At 37.4% G+C, this 12,685-nt stretch overlaps 1 protein-coding gene across 6 annotated transcripts in view; it reads left to right on the forward strand.

Annotated features, from left to right (window-relative positions):
* Nucleotides 1–12,685, forward strand: part of GOLM2 (golgi membrane protein 2) — a 126,229-nt gene that overhangs the window by 42,984 nt on the left and 70,560 nt on the right. For all 6 annotated transcript variants that reach the window (XR_003515639.2, XR_003515640.2, XM_027569590.2 and 3 more), the window contains exons 3-6: nt 350–452; nt 2,182–2,272; nt 5,711–5,855; nt 6,369–6,449. Coding sequence is in view for 4 of the 6 variants with exons in the window: in XM_027569590.2 (XP_027425391.1) it covers nt 350–452; nt 2,182–2,272; nt 5,711–5,855; nt 6,369–6,449 (420 nt within the window). In the remaining 2 variants the exon portion in view is untranslated. The remainder of the gene's footprint in view (nt 1–349; nt 453–2,181; nt 2,273–5,710; nt 5,856–6,368; nt 6,450–12,685) is intronic.

Here is a 12,685-nt window from a genome sequence, read left to right on the forward strand (position 1 = left end):
CTTGGTTTTGGCTCAGGTCATGATCTCAGGGTCATGAGATGGAGCCCCCCGTTGGGCTCCTTCTCAGTGCAGAGTCTGCCTGAGATTCTCTCCCTCTCTCTTTGCCCCCCCCCCTGCTCACTTCCCTTTCCCCACCTCAAATAAATAGATAAATCTTAAAAAAATTTTTTATTGCCCATGGGTTATAAAAGGCAATTAAATGTGGTACTAATTATATAATTTAACTGCCTGAGAGTTTGAGTAAAGAAATTGAGAAGTGTATATAAATTTTAAAAATCCCATAACTTCTTGATAAAAAGTATTAGAATGAGTAAACTTTATTCCTTTGATTCTTACCTTGTGTGGATAGAGCAACTTGCTGAACTTCGTCAGGAGTTTCTTCGACAAGAAGACCAGCTTCAGGACTATAGGAAGAACACTACTTACCTTGTGAAGAGGTTAGAATATGAGAGGTGAGATGCTATATGCAACAAATAGCTATGAATCTGGGATATCTGTCCAACTTTTGGACCATTTATTTCTTCCTTTCTGGTTTCTGTTTTTCTTTTCTTCTTTCATTTCCTTAGGTCTTTTAAATTCCTTTTCTGTTGTCTTTCTGTGCCTCTTTGAGACCCACACTCTTTTATTGTGATATGTTAAACGCCATGAAAATATCTTTTACAAGATATGTGTAGTCTGCCCATGTAGAAGAGTTTGTTGTGAGCCAGAAAATTGTTCAAGGCCTGAGTTTCATTGCATTAGATGTGCAAAGACCAACAGGAGAATCTGTGGTTCTCTATGAGGGGCATCCAGAACACGAAGCCAACACTGAGAGGTGTTCCCAGAACAGCTGAGGGACTGAGTGCGAGCTGCTGCTTCTGCTCTGCATTTCAGTCCTCTTGCGTACACCTCTACACTCAGTTGGTGAGGAGGTCGGGGAACCTCTTTCTGGCAATCACTCTTTAAAAACTTTTCTTATGTCTTTAATTAGTTTTATAATGAAAGGTTTTTTTTAGGTCTACATACCCAAAATTAGAAAGATGAACCATATTTTCAAGCACCATGTATCCATTTCTGGCTTCTTACTCTTGTAGGTTATCAATATGTATGTGTTTTAACCTAATAGTATTCAATAATTTTCAATATATCTATAGAATTAGAGAGTTAGCATATTCAAAGGTAATATATATATTATTCCAGCGTGTTAATGTACCAAAGTTTGTTTAATCTCTCCCAGTTGCTGGACTGTAGTAGGAGTTTTCCTTATCTTACTCTTATGAATACCAGCTATAAAAACCTTTATGCAAAAAGGATTTCTCCCTCTTATGTTATTTCACTGGTGTATATTCTCAAATGTAGTATTCCTGAGACAGAATGTTTTGTTGGTTTTGTTGCTTTTATCACATACATGAAAGATTGCTTTCTGAAATGGTTGTACTAATTTACAATGTAAATATTTTCCCATACCTCTACCAACATTGACCTTTATAACTCGGACTTAATTTTGCTAGTATAGGAATAAAGTACTACCATATATACATATAGGAAGTTTAATTGTACTTTTAATGGTGAAAGTTAACATTTTTCTGTATATTTTGTAACTATTTGTTTCTTTTTGCATGAATGGTATTATTTGTATTCTGTGGCCACTTGTCCAGTGAAAATTCCCAATCCTTATCTGTTCTGTTCCTTCACATTTTTTCTTGATGACTCCATTCTATCTTATTTATTGGTTCCTTCCATTCTTGTTATTCTTATGGTTTAGAACTCTTACTGTTGTGTTGAAAATGCTATCTGTTGGATGAATCATCTGCTGCCACTCCTTATCAACTCTCATAATTCTAGGTTTTCTCATCTGTTACTATATATTGGTCTCATGGTTTTCTATGTTTTTTCTCTTCTGTGTTTGAAGTTGGCTTTGATAATTGTTTCTTTATAAACGCAATTTATAAAAATAATTTTTCATCTTTCTAATTTCTGTTATTTTAGTTATTTTTATCAGTATTCTTTATCCTCTATTAAGGATTCAAATATTCTCAGAATTTTGACTGTGAGCTATTTTTATATCTGTTCTTTGTCCTTTTGTGCCCACTCTCTTGCTAACTGAATGCTTTATCTTTATAAATATGTTTTCAACTTCTAGACAACTTTGAGAAGTCAATCTAAGATAATATAGCCTAAAAGAATGACTTTGTAATTTAGTTTTCAGTGTGGACAACAGATCAAGGAGTTAAGAGCACAGCATGAAGAAAATATTAAAAAGTTAGCAGACCAGTTTTTGCAGGAACAAAAGGTAAATTTAAAAAATACTTAAATCAGAATATGTTCTTGTGATAAATCTTGTAATTTAGAAATTAAAATATGTACTTTTGTCATAAAACATTGTATTTTTAAATATTCTAGCTTGCCAGTTTCTGAAAATGACTTGCAGTGTTTTTATTGCTGAGTAAATTAGACAGCTGCAAAAATATAACCTCAACTCTTAAAACGAATTTTGAGTTAAATATTTTTGCTATTAATATATTTCTCAGACTGTAAAGTGGATACAACTCTATTGACAAATCAGTTACTTCTTATTTTATGCTTTTGAGAAATAGAAAAAACTTGAGACACCTTTTCCTTAAGTATCAATCTCTGTTATTCTGAATTCCTTTCTTAAAACACAGAAATGAAACACTAGCCATTATTTTGATTCATATTTTTGGGGGTGGCAAATTCTTTTATTAATTTATCCATTTTCATTTGATATATATTATGAAGCCCCTGCTAGAAATGGAAGGAATTTGAAAATTACTGATCACTAGGACATTCATTTTTTTGCACCTTGTAATCTTATCTGACTTAACCATGATTTGTAAAAAGTCTTGTGATTTAAAGAGAGATGGAATAGTGAAAAGTGGTAACATCTTACCTACAGGCCAAGAAGTTAAGGAAACCAGATTTTTGTTCTTAGCTAACTCACTATTTTAGAGCATGATATCGAGGGCAGTGTTCTTTCTCTCTTTCATTTTTTGAATCTACAAAGTAGACTAGCTGCTCCCATCTGCAGTCTACCTTGGAGAGATGTGAACATAGATTGTTGGAAGATGACAGGTCTGAGTGAGCTACCATCGCAGCATAGAGGCATTGAAGGCATTCCTGAGACACTGGGTGAGACACTGGGTGACTAGAGGAGCACAGTAGAACACAGGAGGAGGAGAGGGGTTTGCTGTTGTAATTGCATTATTACAAGCATAATAGATAAATAAGGGGATAAATTTACTCTCTTCTGTTCTCCCAGGAAGCACAGATGAGAGAGCTTTTCCATTTTTTTCCAGGCAAGTGTGTACTAGGCTATTTTTATATTATTAATTGACTAATGTCCTCTCCAGTTCTTGTTTACCCTTATTTTGCCCTAAATGGAACAAAGTGGGAGGACTGGAGAGGCTTGGAGAACTGCTCCTTTCTAGGGTAGCACACCAGCCCTACCTTTCAGGCCAGCTCCCTAATCCTACTCCCTGTCCTTCATTCCCTGTTCTACTACCTTAATAAGTTGATTCGGTGAAATTTCAGTTGTTTTTTTTTTCATTGGAACAAATCTAATGGAAGCTATATGAAACAAGTATAAGTTGTAATCAGGGATTTTATTTTTTTTAACCAAGCACATGCCTGTCTTAGAACTTAACTCTGATGAAGGGGTCAGCAGACTAAATCCCACCTGCTGCCTGTTTCCATACTGCCCCTAAGCAAAATACGGTTATTACATTTAAAAATGGTTGAAAAAAACCAGAGAATATTTCATGACATTGGAAAATTATAAGAAACTCATAGTGTCTGTAAATACCATTTTACTGGAACACAGCCATACTCGTTTGTTTACTGCTTTCATGCTACAAAGGAGGAGAAATTGTTGTAGATCAGAGAAGACTAAAGAGCCTATGAGGGCTTAAATGAAATATAGTATCCTGGATTGGATCCTGGAACAGAAAAAGGGCATAATGGAAAAAGTAGTGAAATCTAAATAAAGTCTGGCGTTCAGTTAATAATGTACTAATGTTGGTTTCATAGTTTTGCAAATGGACCATGCTAATGTAACATGTTAACATTAAGGGAAATTGGGTGAGGGGTAATGACTTTTCTGTAAGTCTAAAATTATTTCAGAATAAAGAGTTTTATTTAAAAAACGTTCAGGTGGCCCCCTTACCACATCACTAACATTGCATTTAGAAAGCCATCTAATTTTATTAAGAATATTTGTTATTGTCCATTCACATAAAGGTACTATCTTTAATAATGCATCAAAGGGACAACACCTTTATTAACTATTTTAAATGGAAAAGTATTTTTGAACAGTAGTTTGTTGACTTTAAGTTTTGCTTAATATTATTTGTTTTATCCACATCTATAAAGAGTACTATAGAAATAGCCTTATGATACAGCATTATAGTGAAATGCAGAGATATACAGGCTGCCTGTTCAGATTGTACCTCATAGATTTTCTTACCCTCGGCCCTCCTATTGACATGTTCAAAAATTTCAGTGTTATCATTTCACTCATTGAATATTAAGCTCAGAATTGGCTCCCAGGAAATGTGGGAGTGAGGAAGACTGTGGTTTGAATCCTTTCTCCACAGTTCTCCAACTTGGTAACCTTGGATGAACTACTAAACTTCTTTAAGCCTCAGTTTGACTTCATTATTCCCCAAACTGTTCACTTTACTAGAGGATAGATTTGAAAGCAGTTTGTAAACTATGAAGCACAGTGCAAATTTTTATTGTGAATTTTATCTGCCAGGCATACTGGAATACCTGATTGTCAAAACACCTTTTCTTCTTTCTTGTGACAAATTCTTACAATTTGACTTGGTTTTTCTAGATTTCCTTTAGATTTTTTAGTACTATTGTTTTTTTATAAAATTACTAATGATTACATTGCATAATGCTTTAGAGATGACAGAGCGTTTATATATGCATTAAATTTTAAGTAGAAGGACCTATGTGGCAACACAAGTATGTGTATTTAACTCCTTGCCACTCTCAATTTTCCACTGAGGCCACTCAACCAGTATAAAAGGCAAAACTGGCCCACCGATAGAATTGAGTCAGGCCTAACCAGTTATCTGAAGATTCAAGTTTCCAAGGAGATGATTGGGTTAGAAGCATGTTGGAAGGAATACTGACCTATGTGTTGTTCTGCTGTTACTTCCTATGGTTGGGTGGCCCGTGCACCTAAGAAGAAGTTTGCCTATTTTCCACCCTTGCTGTTTCTGCTTCTGGAAAAGCTTGGCAATGTCACTAGCCGTCTGTCACACTTGAGGGGGCACCCATGTGCCAGCTTCCTGTAGTCCACCATCCTGCTCGATTACAACATAGGCCTATAGAGAACCCACCCTGCCCATTGCACCTAGGATGATGCCCAACTGTAGGCCTCCCTATCAACCTCCAAGCAAGACTGTCTTCTTGCAGCATCACTCCTTCAGCATAGCCAAAGAGAATTACCTCTGCCTAACATTTTAGATCATTTACCATAATCAGAGACTTTAAAAAGTGTTATTCTTTTATTTCATATTAGGTTTTAAAAAACGGAACAGAAAATAGTATTATATCCCACATCTCCAAGTGTTTGGAATTTGGACCCATGGTATATGTTTCAAAAAATGAACTGTTTCAGAACATTTAATTGGTAGTTGTGTCAATTATTTAATCTTTTGAACCGAAAAATATTTACTATTACCAAATCTTTATTTAACAGCAAAAGTCACACAAGTTTGAATCAAAAGATGGAAATGAATTGGGTGTAAACAATCATGCAGTACCTAAAAACATTCCCAGAGTAGCTGAGAATGCTGCAGATAAGAATGAAGAACCCTCAAGCAATCATATTCCACATGGGAAAGGTATTACTGTTTTGTTTTGTGTTAATAGGATATTGACTTTTCTAACTCACTTTGAAGTGAACATTTTCAGTCATAAAGAATATTGCTTGATTTTAGTTCAGTTATGATTAGGTGTCAGTGTTGTTTCAAATTTGGATCTCTTGATAGAAAAGAAAAAAAAGTAAATTGTTTTAGAGTTACAGCTATGTCCAAAGCAAGATATAAAGATATGCAGTCAATATAGCCTGTTGCTTTAGAAACTGATTATTACATTCCTTCAAAACACTTTCAATTCATATAAGGGAAAAAAAAGAATTATTGGGGTGTCTGGGTGGCTCAGTCAGTTAAGCGGCCAACTCTGGATTTTGGCTCAAGGACCTGAGATCAAGCTCTGTATTGGGCTCTGCCCTCAGCATGACGTGTGCTTGAGATTCTCTCCCTCTTCTGTGCCCCTTCCTCTGATCTGTCTGTCTGTCTCTCTCTAGAAGAAATAAATCTTTAAAAAAAGAATTTTATCTTTTGTTACTTGGGCAGAACAAATCAAACGAGGTGGTGATGCAGGAATGCCTGGAATAGAAGAGAATGACCTTGCAAAAGTTGAAGATCTTCCTACTGGTAAGTAAAAGTTATCAGAGTATTTACCCTACTCTCCTTTTGAGTAGAGGTCATAGTCACTTGAGAAAAGTCATAGATCTCTGGAAGATTTATATTTTCTGTTAATTAACTACCCATTAATTGCCAGGACTTGTTTAGGATACAATTGTTTTGGAGAATTTTGCTAAAGCACTTGTTTCTGTGTTGATAAGAATCAACCATATTAGAACATTTTCTTGACTCAGAGTTACTGCTCATGACAGTTACACTATGTTAGAGTCATCTGTGTTTAGTAAAAGTACATATGGCTCATATCTTTGAGATAAGATATGTTCCCAGATTGCTGTGTTGTTGGTGTGCTTTAATATGGCATGGTAATACCCAAGTCCTATAGACTTGGCTTGTCTTTCAGTTAATTACCCCACACTTTGAATAGTTTATACCCTATTTTTCTTTTTCTTCTTTTATGGCCGTTGCTGTTCAGTGTCTGTTTCTTTCTTCATTAATGTGTCTGCTTCTTATACAGTTCCACTTGAAGTCACTACTGGTGTTCTAGTCCTGTTCAGTGTTTTTTTTTCTTTGTTTGTTTCTTTTGTTTTCCCCTTGTCTCTGTTTTTCTTGCCATTTCTATGTTTCTTAGTTGTCATAGGTACTCCTCCGTGCTGACTCCAATTTATTGTGGTGAAAAACTGGAAGTAACAGCATGTCTTTGATTCTTCTTGGCTATTTTTATTCCTTTTCAACCTGAGGGATCACTTCTGTGGTTATAGGTCATTGTATGTGGCTGAAATTGCTGAGTGTCTGAGGTCCAAATGAATGAATATTAATCCTTTCATTTCTATAGTTTTGTTATCTTCTCACATTCTTTTATGTCTCTTCTTTGGGGTTTCCAATTCACCACAGTACATGCCCCTAAAATAAAGGTAAGGACGAGAGCAATAACAGGAATTTTAAAATGCAGAGTTAGAATGAGCATGATTTGTGAAGTAATGAAGTTATCCAGTGATTCTTTTTTTTTTAAGATTTTATTTATTTATTTGACACAGAGAGAGACAGTGAGAGAGGGAATACAAGCAGGGGGAGTGGGAGAGGGAGAAGCAGGCCTTGCAAATGGCAATATTTTGTTCTTTTTGATGGCTGCATAATTTTACTCTGTGTGTGTGTGTGTGTGTGTGTGTGTATACATGAACACCACTGTGTGTGTGTGTGTGTATACATGAACACCACATCTTCTTTATCCATTCTTCTGTTGATGGACATCTTGGCTCTTTCCATAGTTTGGCTATTGTGGACATTGCTGCTATAAACATTGGGGTGCACGTACCCCTTTGGATCACTACATTTGTATCTTTGAGGTAAATACCCAGTAGTGCAATTGCTGGGTCGTAGGGTAGCCCTATTTTCAACTTTTTGAGGAACCTCCATACTGTTTTTCAGAGTGGCTGCACCAGCTTGCATTCCCACCAACAGTGTAGGAGGGTTCCCCTTTCTCCGCATCCTTGCCAACATCTGTTGTTTCCTGACTTGTTAATTTTAGCCATTCTGACTGGTGTGAGGTGGTATCTCACTGAGGTTTTGATTTGGATTTCCCTGATGCCGAGCGATGTTCAGCACTTTTTCATGAGTCTGTTGGCCATTTGGATGTCTTTGGAAAAATCTTTCTGTATGTCTTCTGCCCATGTCTTGATTGGATTATTTGTTCTTTGGGTGTTGAGTTTGATAACTTCCTTATGATTTTGGATCCTAGCCCTTTATCTGATATGTCATTTGCAAATATCTTCTCCCATTCTGTCGGTTGTCTTTTGGTTTTGTTGACTGTTTCCTTTGCTGTGCAAAAGCTTTTTATCTTGAAGCCCCAGTAGTTCATTATTGCCTTTGCTTCCCTTGCCATTGGCGATGTTTCTAGGAAGAAGTTGCTGCGGCTCAGGTTGAAGAGGTTGCTGCCTGTGTTCTCCTCTAGGATTTTTTTTTTTTAAAGATTTTATTTATTTATTTGCCAGAGAGAGAGACACAGCGAGAGAGGGAACACAAGCAGGGGGCGTGGGAGACAGAGAAGCAGGCATCCCGTGGAGCAGGGAGCCTAATGCGGGGCTCAATCCCAGAACCCTGGGATCATGACCTGAGCTGAAGGCAGATGCTTAACGACTGAGCCACCCAGGCGCCCCTCCTCTAGGATTTTGATGGATTCCTGTCTCACATTTAGGTCTTTCAACCCTTTGGAGTCTATTTTTGTGTGTGGTGTAAGGAAATGGTCCAGTTTCATTCTTCTACATGTGGCTGTCCAATTTTCCCAACACCATTTGTTGAAGAGACTGTCTTTTTTCCTTTGGACATTCTTTCCTGCTTTGTCAAAGATTAGTTGACCATAGAGTTGAGGATCCATTTCTGGGCTCTCTATTCTGTTCCACTGATCTATGTGTCTGTTTTTGTGCCAGTACCATACTGTCTTGATGATGACAGCTTTGTAATAGAGCTTGAAGTCCGGAATTGTGACACCACCAGCTTTGCCTTTCTTTTGCAACATTCCTCTATTTGGGGTCTTTTCTGGTTCCATAAAAATTTTAGGATTATTTGTTCCATTTCTTTGAAAAAAGTTGATGGAATTTTGATAGGGATTGCATTAAATGTATAGATTTCTCTAGGTAGCATAGACATTTTCACAATATTTGTTCTTCCAGTCCATGAACATAGAATGATTTTATTTCTTTAAATTTTTTATTGTTATGTTAATCACCATACATTACATCATTAGTTTTTGATGTAGTGTTCCATGATTCATTCTTTGTGCATAACACCCAGTGCACCACGCAGAATGTGCCATCTTTAATACCCATCACGAGGCTAACCTATCCCCCCACCGCCCTCCCCTCTAGAACCCTCAGTTTCTTTTTCAGAGTCCATCGTCTCTCATGGTTCATCTCCCCCTCCGATTCCCCCCTTTCATTGTTCCCCTCCTGCTATCTTCTTTTTTTTTTTTTTCTTAAGATATATTGCATTATTTGTTTCAGAGGTACAGATCTGTGATTCAACAGACTTGCACAATTCACAGCGCTCACCATAGCACATACCCTACCCAATGTCTATCACCCAGCCACCCCATCCCTCCCACCCCCCACCACTCCAGCAACACTCAGTTTGTTTTCTGAGATTAAGAATTCCTCATATCAGGGAGGTCATATGATACATGTCTTTCTCTGATTGACTTATTTCACTCAGCATAACACCCTACAGTTCCATCCAAGTCATTGCATTTTTATTTATTTATTTATTTTATTATGTTAATCACCATACATTACATCATTAGTTTTTGATGTAGTGTTCCATGATTCATTGTTTGTGCATAACACCCAATGCTCCACGCAGAATGTGCCCTCTTTAATACCCATCACCAGGCTAACCCATCCCCCTACCCTCCTCCCCTGTAGAACCCTTAGTTTCTTTTTCAGAGTCCATCGTCTCTCATGGTTCGTCTCCCCCTCCAACTCACTCCCCTTCATTCTTCCCCTCCTGCTATCTTCTTCTTTTTCTTTTTTCTTAACATATGTTGCATTATTTGTTTTAGAAGTGTAGATCTGTGATTCAACAGTGTGCATCCAAGTCATTGCAAATGGCAAGATCTCATTCCTTTTGATGGCTGCATAATATTTCATTGTATATATACACACCACATTTTCTTTATCCATTCATCTGTCGATGGACATCTTGGCTCTTTCCACAGTTTGGCTGTTGTGGACATTGCTGCTATAAACATCGGGGTGCACATACCCCTTTGGATCCCTACATTTGTATCCTTCGGGTAAATACACAGTAGTGCAGTTGCTGGATCGTATGGTAGCTCTATTTTCAACTTTTTGAGGAACCTCCATACTGTTTTCCAGAGTGGTTGCACCAGCTTGCATTTCCACTAGTGTAGGAGGGTTCCCCTTTCTCCGCATCCCCGCCAACATCTGTTGTTTCCTGACTTGTTAATTTTAGCCATTCTGACGGGTGTGAGGTGGTATCTCATTGAGGTTTTGATTTGGATTTCCCTGATGTGGAGCGATGTTGAGCACTTTTGCATGTGTCTGTTGGCCATTTGGATGTCTTCTTTGGAAAAATGTCTGTTCCTGTCTTCTGCCCATGTCTTGATTGGATTATTTGTTCTTTGGGTGTTGAGTTTGATAACTTCCTTATAGATTTTGATTCCTAGCCCTTTATCTGATATGTCACTTGCAAATATCTTCTCCCATTCTGTCGGTTGTCTTTTGGTTTTCTTGACTGTTTCTTTGGCTGTGCAAAAGCTTTTTATCTTGATGAAGTCCCAATAGTTCATTTTTGCCCTTGCTTCTCTTGCCATTGGTGATGTTTCTAGAAAGAAGTTGCTGCGGGCTGAGGTCGAAGAGGTTGCTGCCTGTGTTCTCCTTTAGGATTTTGATGGACTCTTGTCTCACGTTTAGGTCTTTCAAGCATTTGGAGTCAATTTTTGTGTGTAGTGTAAGGAAATGGTCCAGTTTCATTCTTCTGCATGTGGCTGTCCAATTTTCCCAACATTTGTTGAACAGACTGTCTTTTTTCCATTGGACATTCTTTCCTGCTTTGTGAAAGATGAGTTGACCATAGAGTTGAGGGTCCATTTCTGGGCTCTCTATTCTGTTCCATTGATCTATGTGTCTGTTTTTGTGCCAGTACCATACTGTCTTGATGATGACAGCTTTGTAATAGAGCTGGAAGTCCGGAATTGTGATGCCACCAGCTTTACTTTTCTTTTTCAACATTCCTCTGGCTATTCGGGGTCTTTTCTGGTTCCATACAAATTTTAGGATTATTTGTTCCATTTCTTTGAAAAACGTGGATGGTATTTTGATGGGGATTGCATTGAATGTGTGGGTTGCTCTAGGTAGCATTGACATCTTCACAGTATTTGTTCTTCCAATCCATGAGCATGGAACGTTTTTCCATTTCTTTGTGTCTTCCTCAATTTCTTTCATGAGTATTTTACAGTTTTCTGAGTACAGATCATTTGCCTCTTTGATTAGATTTATTCCTAGGTATCTTATGGTTTTGGGTGCAGTTGTAAATGGGATTAACTCCTTAATTTCTCTTTTTTCTGTCTTGTTGTTGGTGTATAGAAATGCCACTGATTTCTGTGCATTGATTTTATATCCTGCCACTTTACTGAATTCCTGTATGAGTTCTAGCACTTTTGGGGTGGAGTTTTTGCGTTTTCCACATAAAGTATCATGTCATCTGTAAAGAGTGAGAGTTTGACTTCTTTGCCGATTTGGATGCCTTTGATTTCTTTTTGTTGTCTGATTGCTGAGGCTAGGACTTCTAATACTATGTTGAATAGCAGTGGTGATAGTGAACATTCCTGCCGCGTTCCTGACCTTAGGGGAAAAGTTTTCACTTTTTCCCCATTGAGAATGATATTTGCTGTGGTTTTTTCATAGAAGGCTTTTATGATATTGAGGTATGTACCCTCTATCCCTACACTGAAGAGTTTTAATCAAGAAAGGATGCTGTACTTTGTCAAATGCTTTTTCTGCAGCTATTGAGAGGATCGTATGATTCTCCTTCTTTCTTTTATTAATGTATTGTATCATGTTGATTGATTTGCGGATGTAGAACCAACCTTGCAGCCCAGGAATAAATCCCACTTGGTCGTGGTGAATAATCCTTTTAATGGACTGTTGGATCCTATTGGCTCGTATTTTGGTGAGAATTTTTGCATCCATGTTCATCAGGGATATTGGTGTGTAATTCTCCTTTTTGATGGGGTCTTCGTCCGGTTTTGGGATCAAGGTAATGCTGGCTTCATAAAATGAGTTTGGAAGGTTTGCATCCATTTGTATTCTTTGAAACAGCTTCAGAAGAATAGGTATTAATTTTTCTTTAAATGTTTGGTAGAATTCCCCTGGGAAGCCATCTGGCCCTGGGCTCTTGTTTGTTGGAAGATTTTTGATGACTGCTTCAATTTCCTTAGTGGTTACAGGTCTGTTCAAGTTTTCTATTTCTTCCTGGTTCAGTTTTGATAGTTTATACATCTCTAGGAATACATCCATTTCTTCCAGATTATCTAATTTGCTGGCATATAGTTGCCCACAATATGTTCTTATAATTGTTTGTATTTCTTTGGTGTCGGTTGTGATCTCTCCTCTTTCATTCATGATTTTACTTATTTGGGTCATTTCTCTTTTCTTTCTGATAAGTCTGGCCAGGGGTTTATCAGTCTTATTAATTCTTTCAAGGAACCAGCTCCTAGTTCCGTCGATCCGTTT

This window comes from Zalophus californianus, chromosome 6 (assembly GCF_009762305.2).
Source record: "Zalophus californianus isolate mZalCal1 chromosome 6, mZalCal1.pri.v2, whole genome shotgun sequence".
In the NCBI taxonomy this organism is placed as follows: domain Eukaryota; kingdom Metazoa; phylum Chordata; class Mammalia; order Carnivora; family Otariidae; genus Zalophus; species Zalophus californianus.